The 24,056-nt window shown below is 42.0% G+C and overlaps 1 protein-coding gene across 2 annotated transcripts in view; it reads left to right on the top strand.

The window, feature by feature from the left end:
- DNAH5 (dynein axonemal heavy chain 5) overlaps positions 1-23,250 on the top strand; it is a 289,955-nt gene extending 266,705 nt beyond the window's left edge. For both annotated transcript variants that reach the window (XM_058715840.1, XM_058715830.1), the window contains exons 72-79: positions 3,012-3,231; positions 4,783-4,988; positions 5,837-6,040; positions 8,192-8,407; positions 10,508-10,720; positions 13,103-13,255; positions 13,662-13,893; positions 22,226-23,250. In XM_058715840.1, coding sequence (XP_058571823.1) covers positions 3,012-3,231; positions 4,783-4,988; positions 5,837-6,040; positions 8,192-8,407; positions 10,508-10,720; positions 13,103-13,255; positions 13,662-13,893; positions 22,226-22,377 — 1,596 coding nt within the window. In that variant the 3' untranslated portion in view covers positions 22,378-23,250. The remainder of the gene's footprint in view (positions 1-3,011; positions 3,232-4,782; positions 4,989-5,836; positions 6,041-8,191; positions 8,408-10,507; positions 10,721-13,102; positions 13,256-13,661; positions 13,894-22,225) is intronic.
- Positions 23,251-24,056: the final 806 nt, after the last annotated feature.

The following is a 24,056-nucleotide window of genomic DNA, read 5'->3' as shown; positions in this document are numbered from 1 at the left end:
CCCATATCTCAAAACTCCTTCGGTACCCTCCAGGGGATTCCCCTGCTGACGACATAACTGGCTGTCTTCACGCCATCCCAAACCCCCATCGCCAGGCCAACCACGAAACCACTGGGTTCTAGGTCCTGGCCGCTCAATCTAGACCCTTATTGCTGTGCTGCATCCTGGTCCATTTCCTCCGGTCTAGACCTGAACCTACTAGGTTCTGGAACCCCCACATTTACCTTGGACCTCTTCTATTCCCAAATTGTGCCCTGCCCCTGCTTTGGTGAAAGTTCGGGATGGGAAGTGGGTGCTCACATATGCTGTGCTACGTCTGAGCATTTGATCTGCAGTTGGGAGGGCACAGTGTGCCCAGAGATGAAAACAAGCATCTACATTTAAGAATGCCTGGCCTCTCCCTCCTCTTGGCCTCCTCTCCTCTCTTCCCTCCCTTCTTTTCACTTCCTCTGTTCCTCCCTCCGCATATTACTATGCTTAGAACAAAAACACCGACATTATTTAACTCTAATTTAAAATAAATAAGTGTTTAATAAATACAGTTTCAGGAAACTAAATTAGAGTATAAATGGAATAATTCAGTTTATCCATGTTTTCTGTTTAGTAGTTTAGTTTGAAGTAGAAGAAAAAAAATCTTTATTATTATTATTAGTGTGATTATAAATTGTCAGAGGTTATAGTTTTTTTAAAAGTTTTGTAAGAAAGGGTTGAGGTGGAGCCCCTGGCTGGCTCAGTCAGTAGAGCGTGTGACTCTTGATCTTGGGGTTGTGGGTTCGAGCCCTATGTTGGATGTAGAGGTTAGTTAAAACATAAAATATATTTTTTTAATTTTTAACGTTTATTTTTGAGAGACAGAGAGACAGAGTGTAAGCAGAGAAGGGGCAGAGGGAGAGGAAGACGCAGAATTGGAAGCAGGCTCCAGGCTCTGCACTAGCAGCACAGAGGCTGATGTGGGGCTCGAGCCCACAAGCCGTGAGACCATGACCTGAGCCAAAGTCAGACACTCAACTGACTGAGCCACCCACATGCTCCAAAACATAAAAATAACGTAAAGTAAATAACATGTTAATAAAAAAAGAAAAAGGAAGGTTTGAGGCAATATGACAGGCAACATGGATGATCCACTCAGTAAGAAGAACACAAAACACTTAATACAGAATGTGGCAATTCCCAAGAAACAGACTCAGCTAACAGATTCCATGGGGAGGGTTGAAACACCAAAGTTCTCAGATGCCCCTACATGCTGGCTGACAGAAAGCAGCTCAACCCTTTCTGTGGTTGTTATATTTTACATTTAATTTTTTAAAAATTGTGAACAGTGCCAATTAACATTTTTCAAGGGACCAACAATAGTTTCCTTATTCAGCAGCACTCTGTATTCCTCAAGAAAATATAAGGGGATATGTGAAATTTCAGAGCAATCAGTTTTATACTAAGATTTTAGATTTGGTGCTTGGTTTATTTCTTGGAAAGAGAAATAACTCAGGATGCACTAGTCAAACCTAAATGATCTGAAGTTACAGTCAAGAAAACAACTGCAGATTATGATCTGAATATTATAGATCATTTTAGCCAAACTATTCTATAGATTAGATATTAAGTGAATTATTACTACGTGAACTAAATTATTGCCTCTGTTGCTTTATGCAAGGAATATTCTTTTTTTAATTTAAAATTTTTTAAATGTTCATTTTTTGAGAGACAGAGAGAGAGCGTGAGTGTGTGTGTGGGGTGGGGGGTGGTGGTGGCAGGCAGAGAGAGAGAGAGAGAGAGAGACAGAATCTGAAGCAGGCTCCAGGCTCTGAGCTGCCAGCACAGAGCCCAACGCAGGGCTTGAACTCATGGACTGTGAGATCATGACCTGAGCCGAAGTCGGACGCCCAACTGAGTCACTCACACGCTCCTATACAAGGAATATTCTTATGCTCATAAAATGCGTTATACAAAAGTAGGGCTTTTTGTGTTCTAAGGCTCTTGTCCTTAGAGTGGTCAGATTCTCCAGAGAAGGTTTTCCCACAGTTTAGAGGGTATATGCCCTACTGCCAGTATTCTGGGAACTCCACGGGAGAAGGGAGGTAATAGACCTCAAAATTGAGCAGGTAAGTGTTCTTTCACCTGTCTTCATTGAGGTTCCTGGACCCTTCATGTGCGGATGTCCTCCAGTCTGGACCCTGTCTATTTTGCCCCCTAAAAAAATCAGCTTTCTCTTTTTCTTTAGCAGAGGCTCTTGTGTGAGCCCGTCTTCTCCATTTCCAGAGGAACATCTTAGCACCTACTCTTGAGTGTTTGATGTTATGGGGCATAAATCAGGTTACGTCTCAGGTTGCCTTGAATGCTACTTGAGGATTCAGCCTTCTTGAGTCTGCTTTAAATGTTACTGGTATTGTCTCCACGCTCACTGTCCTTGTACTTAAGAGTTCATGCCTTTAAAAATGTCTGTTTGAAGGGGCGCCTGGGTGGCTCAGTCGGTTAAGCGTCCGACTTCAGCTCAGGTCATGATCTCACAGTTTGTGAGTTCGAGCCCCGCGTCGGGCTCTGTGCTGACAGCTCAGAGCCCGGAGCCTGCTTTGGATTCTGTGTCTCCCTCTCTCTCTGCCCCTCCCCTGCTCATGCTCTGCCTCTCTCTGTCTCAAAAATAAATAAAAATGTAAAACAAAAATGTTCATTTGTTGTACTTCTCATGGAACCTGGGAGGAGGCTGAGCTAAATGGATGCTTTCATCCAACCATCTGTACACGGCAGTGCTGTTACCTCTTTTGAGGCCTCACTGTGTTTTTTTTTTCACAGCTCCTACCATACATTATCACTGCAGTTGGCATGCTGGTATGTTGAGGGACAAGAAAAAATACACTTATCTCAACTAAACGTAATTGTATCCATAGATTTTTATCTGGATTAATTTAGTGCTTCTCTGTTAAATCTTAATTACTCAATTTCTAAAGGATGTCTTAATTTGAATCTCTGGGTGAAGCATGAAATAGCCTAATTTCCACTTATTCTTGTTGACTTAGGGGGGATGGGCACTTCTGCAGAACTGCCATCTGGGGCTCGATTTCATGGATGAGCTAATGGACATAATTGTAGAAACTGAGATCGTACATGATGCTTTCCGCCTATGGATGACCACCGAAGTTCATAAGCACTTTCCCATTACGCTCCTTCAGATGTCCATTAAATTTGCCAATGAGCCTCCACAGGGCCTCCGGGCAGGATTGAAAAGAACATACGGTGGTGAGTTGAGGAATACTTCCAAGTTTACAGGAGTTTTTGTGCTTCAGTTGTTTTCTTAAAGAAACGATAAAAACAATTAGTGACGATAGAGTTATAGCAGATTGTACTGTTGCTTAACCTGATGAGGAGAGAATAGCACTCTTTGTCATGCGCCATGTGGAACATGCTCTCGTGGCATGAGGGAGTCAGCTCGTGCTTAGCCCTTTTCTATTTTTTCTGTTTTTCCACGTTACTCTGCTTTGGCCTGTGCCGTTCTCTAGCTGGACACCTGCCTTTTTATGGCAACATAATTTTGTCATTTATGGTCTTCATGCTCCGTATGTAAAGTTGGCCAGTAACCTCTTCCAGGAGGAGAGGCTGAATTAAAGTTATGACCTGCCTCCATCACATGAAGCCGTCTGAACAATGTACAGGGTTTTTTTGGAGTTGCTAACAAGGCTCAAATTTCTGTCAACCTATAAGATAATGTGGGGATAAAATAGATGTGGAAGGATGAGGGCAGTAAAACAACAAAATTCTAAATAAAAAGCGTACAAATATATACATATATATATATATAAAATAATTGTAGTTATTTGGGGAATATACTCAGCGTGTAGTAGGCTTCTATATACACTATTTTAATTAACAGTAAATTGTTAGTAGTGTATACAGAAGCCCATTGCAACCCGAGTACATGCTCCTAATAATAATAAAAATAGGGGCACCTGGGTGGCTCAGTCGGTTAAGTGTCCGACTTCAACTCAGGTCATAATCTCACAGTCCATGAATTAGAGCCTCGCGTCGGGCTCTGTGCTGACGGCTCGGAGCCTGGAGCCTGCTTCGGATTCTGTGTCTCCCTCTCTCTCTCTCTCTGCCCCTCCCCTGCTCATGCTCTCTCTCTGTCTCAAATATAAATAAAAACATTAAAAAATTTTTTTAAATAAAAAAATAATAAAATTATTAGTAGTAGCAATTTATTTTTTTTTCTTTTTTTTTCAACATTTTTTTTTTTTTTTTTTTTATTTTTGGGACAGAGAGAGACAGAGCATGAACGGGGGAGGGGCAGAGAGAGAGGGAGACACAGAATCTGAAACAGGCTCCAGGCTCCGAGCCATCAGCCCAGAGCCTGACGCGGGGCTCGAACTCACGGACCGCGAGATCGTGACCTGGCTGAAGTCGGACGCTTAACCGACTGCGCCACCCAGGCGCCCCAGTAGTAGCAATTTAAATAACAGTAGTAGTATTTATTTTACTGCCCTCATTACTGCCTCATTACTTCACCTCTAGTTTACCCCCACATGATCTTGTCAGATTGGCAGGCACTTGATCCATGTTAGCAAGCCCCCGGCCACCTCCCCCAATCTCTTTGCAGGTATTTCAGAGAAAGAGACCATCTGGACACCCAAAGGTTAATTATAATTGTTGTTGCATGAATGTGATAAAAATAATTCAAGATAAGTGAAGTTTATTATCAGAAATGTACAAAAATGATTAATAACGTATAACTGTAATAAAAAAAGAAAGATGTGCGAGTGATGGTACATTTTTTCACCCCCCCGACCACGACAGGTGTGAGTCAAGACCTGCTGGATGTGAGCACTGTGGCCCAGTGGAAGCCCATGCTGTATGCCGTGGCTTTCCTGCACTCCACAGTCCAGGAGAGAAGGAAGTTTGGTCCCCTGGGGTGGAACATCCCCTATGAATTTAATCAAGCCGACTTTAATGCCACTGTGCAGTTCATCCAAAACCACTTAGATGACATGGAAGTCAAAAAGGTACTCTGTGCCCGCCATCTCATGCCACTGGCGATCGTGAGCGTAGGTGCCCATGCCTGCCCAGCTTTGGGATTGATCCTGTAAGAGCGACGATCTTGTGTGGTTGCAGACATATCTCTAAGTCATGGCAACTGGATCACACTTGCCTCTTGATTTCAGATGAAAAAAAATGAACCAATTTTGATTATATTATTATTTCTCAAAACCAAGTTGAAATTACATGTAAGACAACTTGAAAAGCTCTACTGGGAGGGGGGAAATGGCTGAGAAAAGTTGTTTTCTAAAATCCTAAAAAATGAAAATTAAAGCCTAGATAATTTTTGAAGCATGTGCCTTTTTTTTTTTTTTTTAACGTTTATTTATTTTTGAGACAGAGAGAGACAGAGCATGAACGGGGGAGGGTCAGAGAGAGGGAGACACAGAATCCGAAACAGGCTTCAGGCTCTGAGCTGTCAGCACAGAGCCCGACGCGGGGCTCGAACTCACGGACCGTGAGATCGTGACCTGAGCCGAAGTCGGCCACTTAACCGACTGAGCCACCCAGGCACCCCAGCATGTGCCTTTTAAAGAGCTCCCTCAATATTCTCAAAAACTACCTTCTTTTTTTCTGTTGAACTTAAAGTATGAAAGCATATAGATGCACCAAAGGAGTCTATTTTAAATCACGAGCATGAGATTTGAGTAATGCTCGGGTTTGTCTGTGTAGATTTCTTCCTGCACATTTAACATTGCTAATAAAGAAGGAACAACTGGCATCGATGACCACAAATATGTAGACGTTCCTTGGTGGGGAAAACCAGGACGAGACCATAGTCAGTTGTACACAGCTTTTCTGTAAATTCCCCCAGGGCGTCTCCTGGACCACCGTCCGCTACATGATAGGAGAGATCCAATATGGGGGCAGAGTCACTGACAACTACGATAAGAGATTGCTGACCACGTTTGCTAAGGTCTGGTTCAGTGAAAATATGTTTGGATCAGATTTCAGCTTTTACCAAGGATATAATATTCCCAAATGCAACACCGTGGACGGCTATCTTCAATATATCCAGGTTTGTCAACTTCAGAATTTTATGCATAGAGCAAATATCTGCAGCCTTTTGACCATTTGGATATTTATTTACACTGCAAATACTGCTTTTGAAATAATTTTTAATGGTGGTACATACTCTCACTGTAGGTGCTTCCTTCCTATGTTTCTATTCACCTAACGGTTAAAATGTTTATATTTGTTCTGAGTGTGTATTTTGTGTGAATGCCCTCCCTCCCTTCTCATTTATTCCTCAGTGAGGAATATTCTTTGGGGATAGGATAGGCCGGGCAGATTTTGAACTAGGGAAACCACACAAATCCCCTGGAGCTCTCCACTGTGAGATGTGAGACTTCAGGCAGCTGTAATGATTCATCCTGAGACCTCTGTTCCTTAATCCTGGCCCAGTGGAGGGCCTATGAGTATGTTCAGGAACCTGCTTTCCATAAGCACTTCCTGTCTCAACCTGGGCACCGGTGATGTTCAGGGTGGGATTCTTCTTTGCGGTGGGGTATAACCATATAGAGTGGTTAGCAGCATTCCTGGCCTCCCTCCACTAGATGTCAGTAGCACCCCCACCCAGTTGTGACAATCAAAAATGTCTCCAGACATGGTCCCCTGGGGGTGGCATCTCCCCAGGCTGAAGAGTACTGCTCTCAGAAGGAATGAAGTAGATTGTGACTGGAAATTAAGGGGAAAAGATCTGATTTGTGTTTCAAGGTGACTACATTTTCTGTCTCTATGCCTTGAATGCTTTAGATCATTATGTAGAATTCTCTTTTGCATCTATCTGCGATTTATCTCCAACTGAACAAACTGGAACACGACAGCCCCAAAGGGCTAAATTTATCCGTACATTTAGAGGTTCTGTGATTTATGTATGTAATGAGTTTATCATATATTATCACCTCTACACTTTTACTAATTCACATCAGCAAATATATTTGTTTTAACTGTACTATATATGTCTTTAAATCATCAGCACTGAATAGGAAAGTGCCTATGAAGATATAAATTTAGATATGCCTGTACATATCTTTATTTACATATACCTCATTGCCCAGTGAACTTGAGGCTGTTCATAAAAGACATTATGTAAAAAGGAATAAAATAATGGAGGAGAGTGCAGGAACAATATGAAGAAGACAATAATAAAGTTTAGGATAATATTCACATGTAGAAACAAATATCAAATTGTAGGTACATTTTCTTTCTTTCAAATAGCTGAGTTCTTTGCCTGCTTTTTCTGCTTCTGATTGTCTCTTGCTCTCTCTGCATTTTTAAAAAATGTTTATTTATTTTTGATACAGAGAAAGAGAGAGAGAGAGAGAGAGCGTGAGTGGAGGTGGGGCAGAGAGATAGAGGGAGACACAGAATCTGAAACAGGCTCTAGGCTCTGAGCTGTCAGCACAGAGCCCGATGCGGGGCTCAAACCTACAAACTGTGAGATCATGACCTGAGCCAAAATCGGTCGCTCAACCGACTGAGCCACCCAGGCGCACCCACCACACCAACCTTTTTTTTTTTTTTTTTAAACTGTTTATCTATGTCTCTGCTTTTCCCTCGGACTTGGTTGCTCTCAATATTCCTCTTTGTTCCTAGTCCTCGTCTTTCTCCCTGGGACAGTACAGTTCCTGCTGGCAGCCTTCTTTGGGCCATAATTGCTAAAACTGTCATTGTCTGGCATCTCAAAAAACATAGTAACTGTTAGTTATACCACATTTATTTAAATGATTGGTTCAAATTAAATCAGACCTTCAGAAAACAAAATACTAATCCGTAGCTCCCTTTTCTTATTTTGCATATTCTAAAATAAGGCAGTGTCTCTTTGATTACATTTGCCTGAGGTACAGCATTAGAGAACCATCAACTTACTATGTTTCTCATTGTTCATCTTCTTTTGAGGCAACTTTTGATTCTTTTCTGGAGCAGTTATTGAGATTGTAGCCTGACACAAATACGAGATCATGTAACTACTCGGCTTTTTTTGGGAGGAGATTACTTTATGTTCTTTCTTTATTTTAAAATTCAAATATAGTTGACACGCAATGTTACATTACCTACCTTAATAAAACCTACCTACCTTAATAAAAACATTTGTTTCTTAAGACGGTATAATTTACCTGGTGTTCATGTCGGCCGTCTGGGCTTCCCTGGGGTCTTTGTTGTTCAGAGCCTGCCTTCCTGCGACAGCCCCGAGGTGTTCGGGCTGCATCCCAATGCCGACATTACCTACCAGAGCAAGCTGGCCAAGGACGTGCTGGACACCGTCCTCAGCATCCAACCCAAGGACAGCTCTGGTGGAGGGGATGAGACCCGGGAGGCCGTGGTGGCCCGGCTCGCTGACGATATGCTCGACAAGCTACCCCCAGACTATGGCCCATTTGAGGTGAGTTGATGACTCCTGGCAAGATGTCAATAGTGGACGTGTCTGTCTTGTTGGGGGAGTGAGGAATAAGGAAGGAGGGCAAAAAGTGATTTTTCTGAAAGTGAAAGAATATTTAAAAACTCACTTCCTGAAGAACCAGCTAAAGAAGTTTTTATTTTTTATTTTTACTTCTTTTGTTAAAGAAGTCTTTAATTTTTTTTTTTAACATTTATTCATTTTTGAGAGACAGAGAGAAACAGAGTGTGAGTGGGGAAGGGGCAGAGAGAGAGGGAGACACAGAAACGGAATCAGGTTCCAGGCTCTGAGCTGTCAGCACAGAGCCCGACGTGGGGCTTGAACGCATGTCGTTCAAGCGAGATCTGACCTGAGTCAGATGTTTAACTGACTGAGCCACCCGGGTGCCCCAAAGTTTTTAAATCTATAAATGTAATCACTTCAAAGTATAAATGGTAAAAGAAACCTGACAAGAATGTTGATGTTCATAACTAGGTTTTAAGTATGTACCAATGGGTTAGGATTGTTTTTCTAGAACTTTCCCTTGAGGTGCTTCACATTATCATTTGTTCAAAGGAAAGTAGTGTATTTTTAGAGTAAAGCACCTGATCATTTATTTTTTTATTTGAGAGAGAGAAAGAGGAAGAGAGGGAGAGAGAGCATGAGTGGGGAAAAGGGGCTGAGGGAGAAAGAGAGAGAATATCAAGCAGGCTCCATGCTCAGTGTGGAGCCTGATGCAGGGCTCAATCCCATGACCCTGGCATCTTGACCTGAGCCCAGAGCGAGAGTCAGATGCTCAACCAACTGAGCCACCCAGGCACCCCAAGCACCTGATCATTAAAAAAAATGTTGTATAACATAATGCACACCTTAAGATTCCGGGCTTCTTAATTTCAGGGAGCCTGTATTTATATCATTAATGCATTGCAGCTTCACAGGTTTTGAAAATTAATTTGTCTTTTTAAGATGTAAGTAACTTTTGTAAGCAAAATTTATGAGTAGGAAAGTTAATTTTTTAGGCAGTTTAGCAAATGTTACTGAAAAGATTTACCCTGAAGACATTTTTAAATCTTGGATAAAAACACAGGTGACTCACTTACTTTCCACATAGTGTAATAGATGACCCAGACTAACCGTGTGACACTTTTGTCACAGGACCATCATGTTCCTTTATATATTGACCTTTTCTACCTGGTTTTCTGACAGGAATCTGCAGCATTTTGTTTCTTTAGCATCCTATTCTTTTCCACAAAGCGTGTCCTTTTGGTTGCTAGTGCTATAGACTGAACTCAAGGACTTATTGCCAAGGGAATAATTTCCCCTGGAAAAAACCGATCACTTGCTTGGAGAAAATCAATACTCTTATCAGCTTTCATAAGCACCTCTCATTGTAGTATCAGGAAAGAGGTCATTCATATCTAACAGTGGTTGAAATATTTATGAAGCAATAAAAGTATCTAAAAATACCATAACAGTAACATAAATAACTGCGGTAACTAATGGGGTTTAGGAGAGTCCGCTCCCTTTGGCTGACTTTGTCGATGCTGCCTGAGGATAAAGCAACACGGCCCAGCAGGGTAGCTGATCGATCCATAGAAGAGTCTCAGTAAATACTTGTAAGATGGGAATGGATGGCTGGGTGGGTGGGTTGGAGGAAGAACGGATGAATGCTCTGATGGAAAGCACAGAAAGCTTTTAAAACAGAAGCCTAGTCTTTGGAAGCAGCCAGCAGAATGGTTGTGCATGTGTACCTGTCTGCTCGCGTGTGTCTGTGTGTGTGTTTGCAAGTCTTAGGCAGGCAGGTAAGTGAATGTTTCTGGTAAGTGCAGTTGCCATTTGGAAGGCTGTGTGGTTGTGGTCATGTGTTTCTTTTCTACTGAGAATGAATGGCTGCCTGTCCTCTCCCACATGGGATGAAAAATTGGCCGGTCATCTAACAGATGTTTCCTTTTATATTTCTTCTTTGTTTTCTGGCAGTGAAAAAAAAAATCTTAACCATTGATGGGATTGTAAGATTTGGGGTCTTTTTGGCAGCCCCAGGGTACCAGTTACATACACGTTTGTAGCTGTCACATTTTTAACACATGTTCAATGTCTCCATGGCAGGTGAAAGAGAGGCTGCTAAAGATGGGGCTGTTCCAGCCCATGAACATCTTCCTCAGGCAGGAGATAGACAGAATGCAGAGGCTGCTGACTCTGGTCCGCACCACCCTGACGGAGTTAAAACTTGCCATCGACGGCACTATCATCATGAGCGAAAATCTACGAGATGCACTGAATTGCATGTTTGATGCCAGAATTCCTGCTCAGTGGAAGAAAGTATGTTTTAGTCCGCTCTTATTCTACCTAATCACTTTATTGTTGTAAATAGCTGTGATTGGCAGGTGGAAAGCTTTGGAGCGTAATTTACTTAAAAGGGTTCTTTTGTTTAGGGACTAATCCCCTTACTTGCTTGTATTTTGGGAGGGTAGGTAGGAAAGGAGACTACTTAGCGTCTCCCACATATCAGGCACTCTGCTAGGCCATTGCATGTGTTATTTCATTTAAATTTTGCATTTATTGCCCTCATTTTGCAGGTAAAGAATGTGAAATTGGGAGATGCTAAGTCTTTTCCCAGATCACACACCTAAGAAGTCCAAGAATCAGAATTTAAACCCCAGCTCCATTGGACTTCAAAGCCCACGATGTTAGGTTTATAGAAAGAAGTGTTCCTACACACACACATGCACACAAACACACACAGACGCACGCACCAAAGAGAAACATTTTTCCCTGCTCTGCCTGGAGATAGTGAGCAAGTATATCTCCAGGTAACAAGAAAATGATTTAACAATATGCTTACTGATCACATGCTGGTGCTTGTGCTCAATGGCAAGATGTGCTTTTGGTAAATACTTGTCTACTTGGAGTAGTAAAAGGAGTACCTGAGTATCTTTACCAAGCATTTCATGCATTGTGGGAGGTTGTAAAGATTTGGGGGTGTGGCAGGAGGACTTGAGAGGGCAGGAGGCAGGGGCCAGTTGTAGGGGAAGATACGGGAGGGCAACATCTAGAAAAGGGATTGGGTCGTGCAGTGACTGGACCTTTGGCCTTTTGCAAGGTGCTCGGGTAAATGGGAAGGTGAGACGTGACAGGGTTGGGACTGGCAGCCTCTCCCAGAAGAGACTCACTTAGCACTGGCACTCAGACATCTCACCCAGGGCTTTAGAAACGTAGGATCAGCTTTGCGCAGACTCCATCATATCCTCACCTCTAATGACTTCGTTCCCAAAGGCGGAGAGTTTTCTATCTGGACTGACTTTCCTCACTGGCCAGTGACAGAGGGAGAAGCTTCCTGGTCACTGGCCATTGCAGGTTCATTCCTCACCGAACCAGCCCTCTCCACTTGGTCAGCACCTAGAAGGCTCTGGAACAGGGATCCTTGCCACGAGGCACCTTCACATAAACAGTTCCCTGTGCCTCACGTCAAATGTCGTATAAACACATCCCTTTCAGTTAACATGTCTATAAAGATAGGATAGAATGAGTTACCTAATTTTAAAGTGTGGTCTTTTTGGGGCGCCTGGGTGGCTCAGTCGGTTAAGCGTCCGACTTCGGCTCAGGTCACGATCTCACGGTCCGTGAGTTCGAGCCCCGCGTCAGGCTCTGTGCTGACAGCTCAGAGCCTGGAGCCTGCTTCGGATTCTGTGTCTCCCTCTCGCTCTTACCCTCCCCTATTCATGCTCTGTCTCTCTCTGTCTCAAAAATAAATAAACGTTAAAAAAAATAAAAATAAAGTGTGGTCTTTTTATACAGGTTTGTATTCTATTCAACTTATTATCAGTCTTTGGAATCTCATTATCTCTTGAAAAATAGGCAAATTAAGTCTTAAGAATTTGAAATTCAAGTGGTATATATCTACATAGGATGATCACTACATTTATTCATACATAAAGTATTCCAGTTATAATAAAATGATATAAAACATGATTTGGAGATACCTACCAGGACAGCTGCTGATAACACTAAGGACATATCCATCCCACTGTAATAATAGAAGTTCCACATGTGAATTCAGGCAGCATGTCACAGACAATGAATGCAATTAATTTGTTGGTGGTAAGGGACCTGTGTTTCCATTTCTGCTCCTTCATCAGAGGAAATAAAAGTTCATTCTAAGGGACAAGAACTTCAGAAAATAACTGTTGTTTGCCTCATTAAAAATGAGAAGTGGAGAAAGGTATCATTTATCATCCACAGAATATATTTTAAAGGGGCCACAAGCACATTTAGGGAAATAGAAATCCTGTTTTGCAGTGTATCTATTAAAAATATAACCTGACGGGGAAAGAAAACATGTAACCTGAGGAAAAAATAGTGGAAACCTATTTAATTCAATTAATTGTTTTCATTACTTTATAGCAGAATTGACAGTGAATATATTTGTACGTGGAAGGTGATTCTGTTGACATCAGAACCTTGAGCAGCATACTGAGCGCTGAATTGATTTGGTATTCATGGGATCGTTAGCTGATTCTGTTGTATCTTAATATCAGTAAGGAGGAAGAATAATTTGAAAACTTAACTGTCAAAACCCAAGGGAAATTCCTGTCTTAGGGACTTCTAAATTCTAAAAGTGAAATTGATATTTCATAATTTTTTTTTCTGTGAACATAGCTAGTTACACAGCAGAATTTGATTATTTCAACATATGCATTTCAGGCATCCTGGGTTTCAAGTACCTTGGGTTTCTGGTTTACTGAGCTTATAGAGAGAAACTGCCAGTTCACCGCCTGGGTTTTCAATGGCCGACCCCACTGCTTCTGGATGACAGGTTTTTTTAACCCCCAAGGATTTTTAACTGCAATGCGTCAGGTAAGAGCTCCCATTTGCACCTGTTGTGTTATTATGATTTTCTTCTACAAGGTTTTCTTCTGCCAGTATCGTTTTAAAGACTATAATGACACAGAGAATGGCTGTCTCTCTTTGGCCCCAGCAATGACATTGTCCTGAAAGTAAATACAGCAACTTGTTCTCAGGCCGCTAGGTTGAATTTCAAAGTATTTATTTGGTATTTTCATATTTGATATTTCTTTTTTAAAGTATAAGTGCTTAAATTAGGACACGGTACTGTTTATGACACAATTTTTTTAAGTACAATTCTACTTCCTTTGAATTAGGGTAATCCGGGGTTCCGCTTTGATCCCCGTGATGCTCTTCATGTTAAGATAAACCTCTAATTGTTCCCTTCGTCCTTTGCTCTTGTTCTTGTCCTGAGCAGGAAATAACTCGGGCCAACAAAGGCTGGGCCTTGGACAATATGGTGCTTTGCAACGAAGTCACCAAGTGGATGAAGGATGACATTTCTGCCCCTCCCACAGAGGGTGTCTACGTCTACGGCTTGTATCTTGAAGGTGCAGGCTGGGACAAGAGAAACATGAAACTCATCGAATCCAAACCAAAAGTGCTCTTTGAATTGATGCCCGTCATAAGAATTTACGCAGAAAACAACAGTAAGTTGTCTTACGCATTCAGGGATGGTGGGCATTGTCAGATTGGATGATGTTATAAACACAGGATCTCATTATTCTTGCTATCATGTCATGAGGACTTTATTATTTTATCAACTAGCTTCACATTCGCCCCATGTTTAATGAGTACTTACTGGCTGCTAGGCACTATTTTGAGTGTTATAGGGGAGACGATGGTTCTAGATAGTTCTTTCCTATCTATTAAAGCAGGTGAAATATGCATGGATGCTCATGAAACATTAGCTTATGAGATAAGGAGCAAGTGTTTGGAGGAGTTAACAGATGTTAGGAAAGGAAGGTGGGTAGGAGTGGGAAGAAGGGGTCAGGGGCGGGGTCTCAGGAGCAGGGTCTGGACAGGGGGTGGAAGGATGGATAGGATGAGGTGGGGCAAGTGGTGGAAGGAAGACTGCTCAGGGCCCACCGGAGGTGCCAGCTCTCCCAGCTTGGAGAGTTAAGCCAGGTTGGAAAAGCCAGATTGAATTCAGGGACATGTCGCTTCACCCAATAGCTGGCGGTAAAATGCTGGATTCGTATTTCAGCCTGTGAACATAGCACGTCTATGAAACACACGTTTTTCCACTTTGGCAAAGTTCTGTTTGACAAGTCTAAAAATACCTAAACTGGTTTCCACCATTGGCCCGATGTGTTCTGGAGGCTTTTGTTACATTTTACTCAGCTAATATCTCCTCCTGTATGTCCTCCTCCTATATGTTCTCCTCCTATGTGTCCTATACTTAAGGTGTAGAACATGATGTTCTGATGTAGATATACATATATGGCGAAATGATCGCTAGAAGCCATACACTCTGGAGGTGGCCATGGTAGTGGAAGCCAAGGAAGTACTGATTTTGTGACCAAAACGCAAAAGATTTGTCTTTAAACAAGGAAGGAGTAGACAGTTTCTCCTGGAAAGATCAGTTTCTCCTGGAAAGATAGTTTCTAGTATCCCCATCCCTTAGATAAATACCACATTTGGAAACATGGGTCAAGGGAAGAGAGTTTATAAACTATGAATATTTCTTTTTTAAGCAAATATTTGCTGGGTGCCTAATATATGCCAGCCACAATCTTAGGTGCAAAGGTCACAAAGATAACGATGAACCAGATCCTGCCCAGAAGGGATTCCGTCTAGTGAGGGAGACTTACAAGGAAATCAATAATTCAAATAGAACTTGACACATGTTAAGATAGAGATACAGTCAGGATGCTCAGGGAGCCTAGAAGGAGTACATGACGATGCCTGCGAGGTCAGCGGAGACTGCTTTTGAGAAGTGCCTTGAGGCTAAGAATGAGTGTAAGAGAAGTTGGCGATAGACTTTTCTTGGCTAAGGCAAATAGCGTTAGCTCGCTTGGTCATTCAGTGAGTGTTTATCTGGTATTGGCCATCTGCCATGCTCGACTCAGGTGCTGAGGGAGCGACAGTGAAAAAAGACCAGGCACCATCCACGTTCTTAAGGAACTCAGTGTCAAGGAGGGAAGGGCAGCCAAAAAGAGGCAAATACAGTTGATCCTTGTTACTCATGGATTCTGTGCTTATGAATTCACCTCTACTTGAAAATTTTTTCGTGATGCTTGTGGCTTGGTCATTTGCAGGCATGCACAAAGCAGCAAAAAAATGTGAGTCGCCCCACAGGCATGTTCCCACCTGAGGTTGAATAAGGTGACGCTCTGCCTCCTTGATCCACTCCTGCTGTAAACAAGTGTCCTTTTTGTGGTCTATGTAGTATTGCATTTTCCACACTTTTGTACTTTGCACTGTTTAAGGTGGCCCAAGCACAGTGCTGAACACCAGGGCTATCTGCTGTTCCTCAGCGCAAGAAGGCTGTGATGTGCCTTATAGAGAAAAGACGTGTTAGGCGAGCTTTCCTGATGTGTGAGTTCAAGTGCCGTGAGTCCAAAGCCAGTGAATCAACAATATATGTTGGAAAGATATCTTTAAACAAACACACGCCTAAAATAAGGCTATGTATTGATGGGTTGGCGAAGCTGTCGTGACCAGAGGCCGGCAAGAACCTGCCCTGCCTGTATTTCCTCTTGGAGCAGTGGTTCAGTAGTTGCCAGTTCAGTGGTCACAGAGACTTTACATACCTAAGTCCCATGATAATGGCAGTTGACTATAAATGGACATACTGGCTTTAGACAGCTCTTTTTTATGAAGAAAATACACACACGCTAGGCCAGGGAGCTGCTAATTTAGGGGCCGGGGGAGAGACTTGTGAGGAAAGAACACTGAGCCGAGATTCAGCTGACAGAGGGCAGCATGCTGATGTCCAGGAGAGAGGGTGGGGGTGCAAATGCGTGAGGTAGCAATGGATGTGCTGTGTGTGAGGAGGAGAAAGATGGCACGTGAAGGAAGAGGGAGCCCGTGAAGAAAGCGGGGCATCAGAAAAGAAGAAGGAAGGTGCTCGGTAGGGTCCTTGATGCACGATGTTGCTGCACGTACCCCGAGTGCATCCGACAGGATAAACGTGTCTGGTTGAGCCCGGGCAAGCGCACTGCCTGCGGCTTCGGATTTATTGGGTTGTGTCAAGACCTGGGGCCATGGTTAGTTTAGAGAAATAATCAGTACGTGTTCTTTTACCCAAAATTAATATTTTAGAAAATTTGCTTTATCGCACCACTGGATCTAGTCAACCAGTTGCAAAAACATTTCCCACAGAAAGTAAAAGAAAAATCTTCCTCACGTTCAGTCAGGTGTTACTTTTATGTATCTTGTGACTAAGTGGTGAAAGCCCATTGCAACATGACTTTGAACATCTCAGCAGGGTATTAATAAAATAATTTTATAATACAGGCACTTCTTTATTATTTAAGAACACATTTTTATAGAAGGATTGTACTCACCCTGCTGGGAATTAGTCAGCGGTGAGGTTCATTAGCAGCAGGTTAAGAGAGAAAATAAAAAGCAAGGAAAAAGTGACTAACTTAAAAGTGCTAAAAAAAAAAAAAAGAGAAAAACTTTCATTCTTGTTTCTTTTTTTTTTGGTTTTAATAGGAGTTGGTGCAGACTTGTTTTGCCAAATAGCTTTGTTGCCAGAGAAGTGTTTTTTAGCGATGAAAAGCTAAAATTCCATTGCTATTTTCATATTATAAATCTAATTTTCATTTAATTTTGATAACTGAATAAGGCTCCAATTGAGATAAGGAGGTGTAGCATCATTAAAGACCAAAGGACACTCCAAAAATACAGTGATTTAAAGTTAAAATTCTTATAATAAATTGTTTCCATGTTAACATGAAGGGCAATTTTCAGTTTAAATAATTCATCATTGAATTTTCCATACAAGACTGGTTTGTTTTAAAAATTTTTTTTTTCAACGTTTTTTATTTATTTTTGGGACAGAGAGAGACAGAGCATGAACGGGGGAGGGGCAGAGAGAGAGGGAGACACAGAATCGGAAACAGGCTCCAGGCTCTGAGCTGTCAGCCCAGAGCCTGACGCGGGGCTCGAACTCACGGACCGCGAGATCGTGACCTGGCTGAAGTCGGACGCTTAACCGACTGCGCCACCCAGGCGCCCCAAGACTGGTTTGTTTTAGAAAGACGTCTAGGTATTTATTTTGACTTTAGAAGTTGAGCGATGTGTCCCCAAATGCTTATTTTATTCGTGTTTCTTATTAGGACAACATGAGAAAGTCACCCAAAAAGTGTGAAATTCACCAGAAGGGCAAAGCTTCCCACATCCACTCAGGCTCCTTTGCCCTCAAAGGAAGTTGAAAAGAGGCAGACATGGGAAAGAAATGTACCTTTGGCCAGTAGGGTGAGAAGGATCTCACCCTAGGTGAGGACACCCTAGGTGTCCGCAGATAATGAGGAAAAAAGTAAAAAGTGTTTCTAAGAATATCTTGTGACCCATCCTGATCCAACAGTGTGCAGATATGGGGCTGGGGGTGGGAATAGCTCCATGGGGTGACTGGGAGGTGGAGACCTCCTGACTCTTGAACCCCATGCATTTGATCCACCTTCTGTGTGTAAACTTGGGACTCAGTTAACGTCATGAGGAAGATGAGTCTGGGAAATTTGTTTCAGTGAAAAGATAAGAATACACGTATATGTGTGCATGAGTGTGTGTGTGCACGCATGTGTGTGCGTGGAAAGAGAGAGAGGAGAAACCTAACACATCTTGGGTGCCTACTGCATTCCGGGCATTATACTATGCCAGTCGTTCTCATATATTAACTAACATAATCTTTACAAGTCTGTAAGGTATATCATGCCTAATTTGCAGATGGGGAAATTAAGGTGTAGAGATGTATGTAATTTGCCTGTGATTCCCAGCTACCAAAGCTGATGTCAGAATCCTGTTTGTTTGTTGTGGGATGAATGCAATCCTCTGGCAATTTCTGTGGTTGATGTTCTACTTCAGACTATGCATTTAGGGAGTCTCTGTGTTGTCAGGGATGAAGCTTCAAAATGACGGCTAAATTAAAGGGTGCCTGGGTGGCTCAGTCGGTTAAGTGTCCCAACTCTTAATTCCGGCTCAGGTCATAATCTCATGGTTTGTGAGATTGAGTCCCATGTCCATGCTGTCAGCATGGAGCCTGCTTGGAATTCTCTCTCTCTCTCTCTCTCTCTCTCTCTCTCTCTCTCTCTCTTTCAATAAAGAAACATTAAATGAGGACAGCTTCTTTACATTTTGAAGTCATACGTTTATTTTTCTCAGGTACATGGTGAAGTAGACAGAGAAAAAGTCACTGCCCATTTGGGTGGGAGCTCTCACTCCCTGTGCCTCCCTCCCTGCATGCTGCAGGCTAAAGGTGGTCACCTCCCTGCCAGAGGGATGGGCACAGCTTCTCAGATAAAAGATAGCCTGCATATTTGCATTGCATTTCTGGTTTGATTACCCTGGTAATTAGTCATGTGGCTTTGGAGGAGTCTCAAAGATACCGTATATTGAAGTCACGTATCTAGTTATCTCTGATTCATTTTCACACCTTCCTGCAAAGACATAGAAGTAGACACACACACATATTAATCCCCACTATTGCTGAGATTAAGGGCCTAGGCTCTTGAGCCATTCGGGCCAGGTTTGAGTCTTACCCTATCACCTACAGCTTCGTAACCTTGGACGGATGGCTCACCTAGTTATGTTCCAGTTTTCTCATCTGCAAAATGGATTTAATAATGGTACCTGTCCCATAAGTTTGTTAAGAGCATTAAACCAACAATGTCTAGCACATAGTTATCATACAATAAATAATTTTGCTATGACTACCGTTATTAATATGTTAACTCACATGTTTGTTGTGGGATGAAAAGAAATACATTGAGTGCACTATTTAATCACTTAAATGTTATTTGCGAAGAGGAGTTGAATAAAGGAATGATTTAAAGGTGGTCTAGGGAATCTCTACGTGACTTGGTTGTTTTAGATATTAGAAGAAACATGGTATAATGGTATACTAGCATTTGGATGAAAAATGTAGGCTAGAGAAGGAAGTGACATAGTCAGAAAATAACACTCCCTCAAGGTGTCTTTTTAAAACCCTTTGGATCTTAAAGCATAGAGCTCACCAATTTAGACAGCCTCTTTTCTTTACTCCTCCTTCGGGAACCCTGAGGCTTTAAACACATTTAGCTGATTTGTTCTGCCTACCTAGCATGTGTATTTTTTGTCTTCTAAGTTATTTGTCTAACTAGGGCTAATGGTTTTGAATCCTCCGTTTATGTGGTTATGTAATGTCTGTCAGCACTTTGACTATGAAATTATATTTTTGGTGGTTTCTCATCCTGCTGAAGAAGTTTGCTACATACTGTGACTAGGCATGGGCACCATCGGTTCTGAAGCAATTAAAAATAAATAAGATTGGATAAATAGATCAGAGAATTGTTTTTCACCTTATTGAAAAGAATGCTATTTTTTCCCCAATCTTTCTTTTCTTTTGGGACTAAAATCCAAGTAGTCAAACACTTCCCAAGGTGTAAGTATTATAATTATCATTTGGTACAAATGCGAGACTTCAATGGGTTAGTTACTTCAGGATTTATGATGTTAGTCAAATTTGCATCAAGAAGAACGATATTTAACATTTATTCCACATTTACAGATCCCAGGATTAAAGGATTTAAATCTCTCCATCGGTATTATTGGTATTAACTACACTCCATGACTTCACTGTCATCCACTTATTTCATCAGAATTTTTCATATATTTGCCTACTAATTATATATATATTAGTTCTAATCATTCTATACTGATGATATTCTCATGATAATTTAAAAAATAACGCCTAGACTTAAAAGGTAGGTGTTACAAAATTAGGCGTTACATTAATGTAGATTGTTTCTAATGATAAATTTCATGGGATTAAGCAAACACATAGTTTTAAATTACTGTCAAATATCTATGAGTTTGTTTTAGAACAGGGTTCCTCGGCCTTGGCATTATTGACATTTCTGGTCAAGATGCCCTTTGTCGGGAAGGGTGGTCCCGCGCATTATAGGGTGCTGGCAGCATCTCTGGTCTCTACCACTAGATGCCAGTATCAGCCCCACAGTTGTGATAACCAAAAGTGTCTCCAGATGTTCACAAATGTCCCCCGAAAGTAAAATCATCCTTGGTTAAGAATCACTGCTTTAGAATGCCTACTTTATATTGAAACTTATGTATAATACTATCGTATTCAAGTGTTTAACTTCTCCCAATAAAATTAATTATAGTGGAGGTATCAAAACACATGGCCTAGAGGCACCTGGGTGGCTCAGTCAGTTAAGCATCCAGCTTCAGCTCAGGTCATGATCTTGCAGTGAGTTCAAGCCCCGCGCAGGGCTCTGTGCTGACAGCTTGGAGCCTGGAGCCTGCTTTGGATCCTATGTCTCCCTCTGTCTCTGCCCCTACCCCACTCATGCTCTCTCTTTCCCTGTCTCAAAAATGAATAAACATTAAAAAAAAAATTAAAACACACACACACACACACACACACACACACACACGGCATAACAGGTTGAATATTTTATTGGGTCAAAAAATAAGATCTTAATTTCAGGTAGTGGCTTGCTTTTGTAATTTGTTAGAAAAAGATAAATTATTGAGCAAGTTAGTTTTGGGAAATAAATTCAGTGACTTTGGTACGTTAACATTGCATGTAGAGAGTTGCTTTTGCCATGTTTCAGTGCCCACGTGTGTCACACGAATTCACCAAAGCAAAGTTATCCTCTTAGTTAAATGTGTTTTCATCTCAATGCTTCTATGAGGGTCATTTATAATACTGGCCTTCCAGAGGACTACAAGGATGGGTGCAGACAAAGTGTTTGTGCTGAAACAATTTATAATCTAGAAAAGAAGAGGAAATGATGTACTGCTTCCTGAGATGGATGTTTTGAGATGTGCAGATAAACTACACGAGCAGTGTAGATTTAACAAGGAGCTGATGCACTTGAATTTCAAGGCTACTCAATGCAGCGCCTTCTTCCAAAGCCTAATTTAGTATTTTTACGTTACGCTTTCTTAAAGCCCTGTGCCTCTCCCCCTCCACTGTGTAAGTATAAGGACCCACAAGACCGGGATCTGTCCCTGATCATGGGGTGTCCAAGACCGGAGGGAGTGAGCCTTTGCTTAGGGATGAATGCATTAGAAAGGATCTTTGCAAGGTGGACATACGTAGGTTGCCTTTCCTTGCATATGTAGTTTTGAAAACTCCATGTGTTCATCTACCCCAAAAGGATAGATTGCATCTCACGGAGCTGAACTGTATCACGGCTCTGCTTCTCAGCCACTTCTGTTCCTCTGCACCTGTGGATAATCCCCAGCCCGTGATAGGGGTGGGGAACATCCTCTGTCCTGTGATTTCACGTGTAGTTTAGACTGTGGCACAGAGCGTTGAAGGCAGGATTTTGAAATAATAATCATAATATAGTGAAACCCTAGTGAGCATTGGTGCTGGACATTGATTAAAGGTGGCAGGTGCCTCGTGCCAAAGGCAAGCCATGAAGGGAAAATGGAGAGAGTGTGCACGCACAAGATTTGGTGGGGAAGTAAAGGAGAAAGGGTGGAGGGGGCGTGGTGAATTGACAGGTGGGAAGGAAGAAATTGAAGGTTCGTGGCCATAGCGAGCGGGCAGGTGTTACTTTCAAGGACATGGGACAAAGGGCCATCAGGGTACCTGAAGACGCCTGGGTGTTTGTCATGCCTGCGGGAGACCCGCAGTTGTGTCTGCTTCACATCTAGGGGTTGACTGACCTCGGAAAGAATTTCTCTCATTCCTTTGGAATGATCTGTGGAATGTGCAAATTTGGCTCTGTGCTGTTTGGGCTGCTTAAATTAAAAATTCACCAAGTTTTGTTTTTGTTTTTGTTTTTATGAAATTTTTTGTAGCTTTAAGAGATCCTCGGTTTTATTCCTGTCCCATTTACAAGAAGCCAGTCCGAACGGACTTGAACTACATCGCCGCTGTGGACCTCAGGACGGCCCAGGTCCCTGAACACTGGGTGCTCCGTGGGGTTGCCCTGCTCTGTGATGTCAAGTAACGTGGGGTGTGCCCCCCACCAATACTTCAGAAAATGCAGGATCCGAATTATCCTAACCTTTACTTTTCTGTGAGTGCTGGACAGTTTTTAAATCAGGTTGATCATGTAGTTCATGAGCTGGTTAGGTTTCCCCTGCTCATTAGTTGGATGCTTAATTACGTGTTACCTGCTTCATCCTTAATGACCAATCGCTGTGTTCGTTGAAGAGTTATTTGGTGATTGAAATGCAAAATTTACAACTTCCCAATGACGCGCGGCCCTCAAATCCACAGTAATACATTCAGCTCTAAAGCCTCAGTAGGTCAAGCAGACATTTCCTTGAAATGAAGGGATTCTTCTTCTGCTAATGTGGTTCTAAGGTAACACTAGGTTTGTGCTGACTTTGCTTCCAGGGCCTTTCACTTTTGCATCAGGTTAAGAGATTTGTTTTCATGGCTCCAAGAGCCAATTGGAAAGACCTTTTTAAAAATGGAAGGAAATAGAAGGATGGATTAAGAATGTGAATAGAGGGGGACCTGGGTGGCTCAGTCGGTTATGCATCTGACTTCTGCTCAGGTTGTGATATCACAGTCTGTGAGTACGAGCCACACATCAGGCTCTGTGCTGACAGCCTGGAGCCTGGAGCCTGCTTTGCATTCTGTGTCTCCCTCTCTCTGCCCTTCCCCCACTTGTACTCTGTCTCTCTTTCTGTCTCTGTCTCTCTGTCTCTCTCTTTCTCAAAAATAAACATTAAAAAATTAAAAAAAAAAGAATGTGAATAGAGTAGACAATTCATGTAATCCTATTGAATGAATGTATAATGTTCAACTCTGCTGATAATTAATAATGAGATACTAACTGATACTTGTTATAATAAAAAAATTAAAGCTGAAAGTGAATCGTGGTGGGGTCTTTGTAAACGTGATGCACTCAGAGATTCCTAGAGTGATGTAAACCAACTCATCCTTTTTGTAAAACAATTAAATAACCAAGCACAGAAAGAACCATAAAAATGTTCACAGGCTTTGATCCGTATTTTCTCTCCTGGAAACCTATACCAAGAAAACAATTTAAAAGACTGAAATAAATTACATATCAAAATGTATTTAATAACAGAAAACAGTGGAAACGCCCTACATGTTCAATAATAAGCCTATGCGTAAGGAAGTTAGGGGGTGTGAGGCCGCTGTGAAAAACAGGATAGAAGGTTTCTTAGCAGGCAAATGGTAAACATGTACTCTGAAGTGGAAGATACAGCTAGGAAAATACCATGTTGACTCGAAAAGGTATAATGATTGGAAAAAGAAACAGACAAAAGACAGAAGTCAGGCGGTGTGTGTGGATGCCACATGGGCTTTTATTAATGAAGAAAATGCTACCTGAGGAATTGTTCATATATTTCTATTTTTAAATCCTGGTTATAAAGGAGGAACTGCCTTATCTATAACTTATTGACTAGAAAACTTGGTCAGTATTAAATTAGAATTGTGGCCTACAAACGTTTGGTTGACTTCAGGTCCGCCTAACTTCACGTTTCTGGTGGTAAAGGGTTTCGAGGAGACCGGTGTGTGTCCCTCTCACGAGGCCTGGCTCTGTGACAAGAATCATCTTATGCTAACTATGGTCAGAGCTGGGCCCGAGGGGTTCAGGTGACACCCACCCATCCTGGACAATACCGTTTTCATTTGAACAGCGTCTTT

Source organism: Neofelis nebulosa, chromosome 1, assembly GCF_028018385.1.
Source record: "Neofelis nebulosa isolate mNeoNeb1 chromosome 1, mNeoNeb1.pri, whole genome shotgun sequence".
NCBI lineage: Eukaryota > Metazoa > Chordata > Mammalia > Carnivora > Felidae > Neofelis > Neofelis nebulosa.
This window is presented reverse-complemented; position numbering and strand designations above follow the sequence as displayed.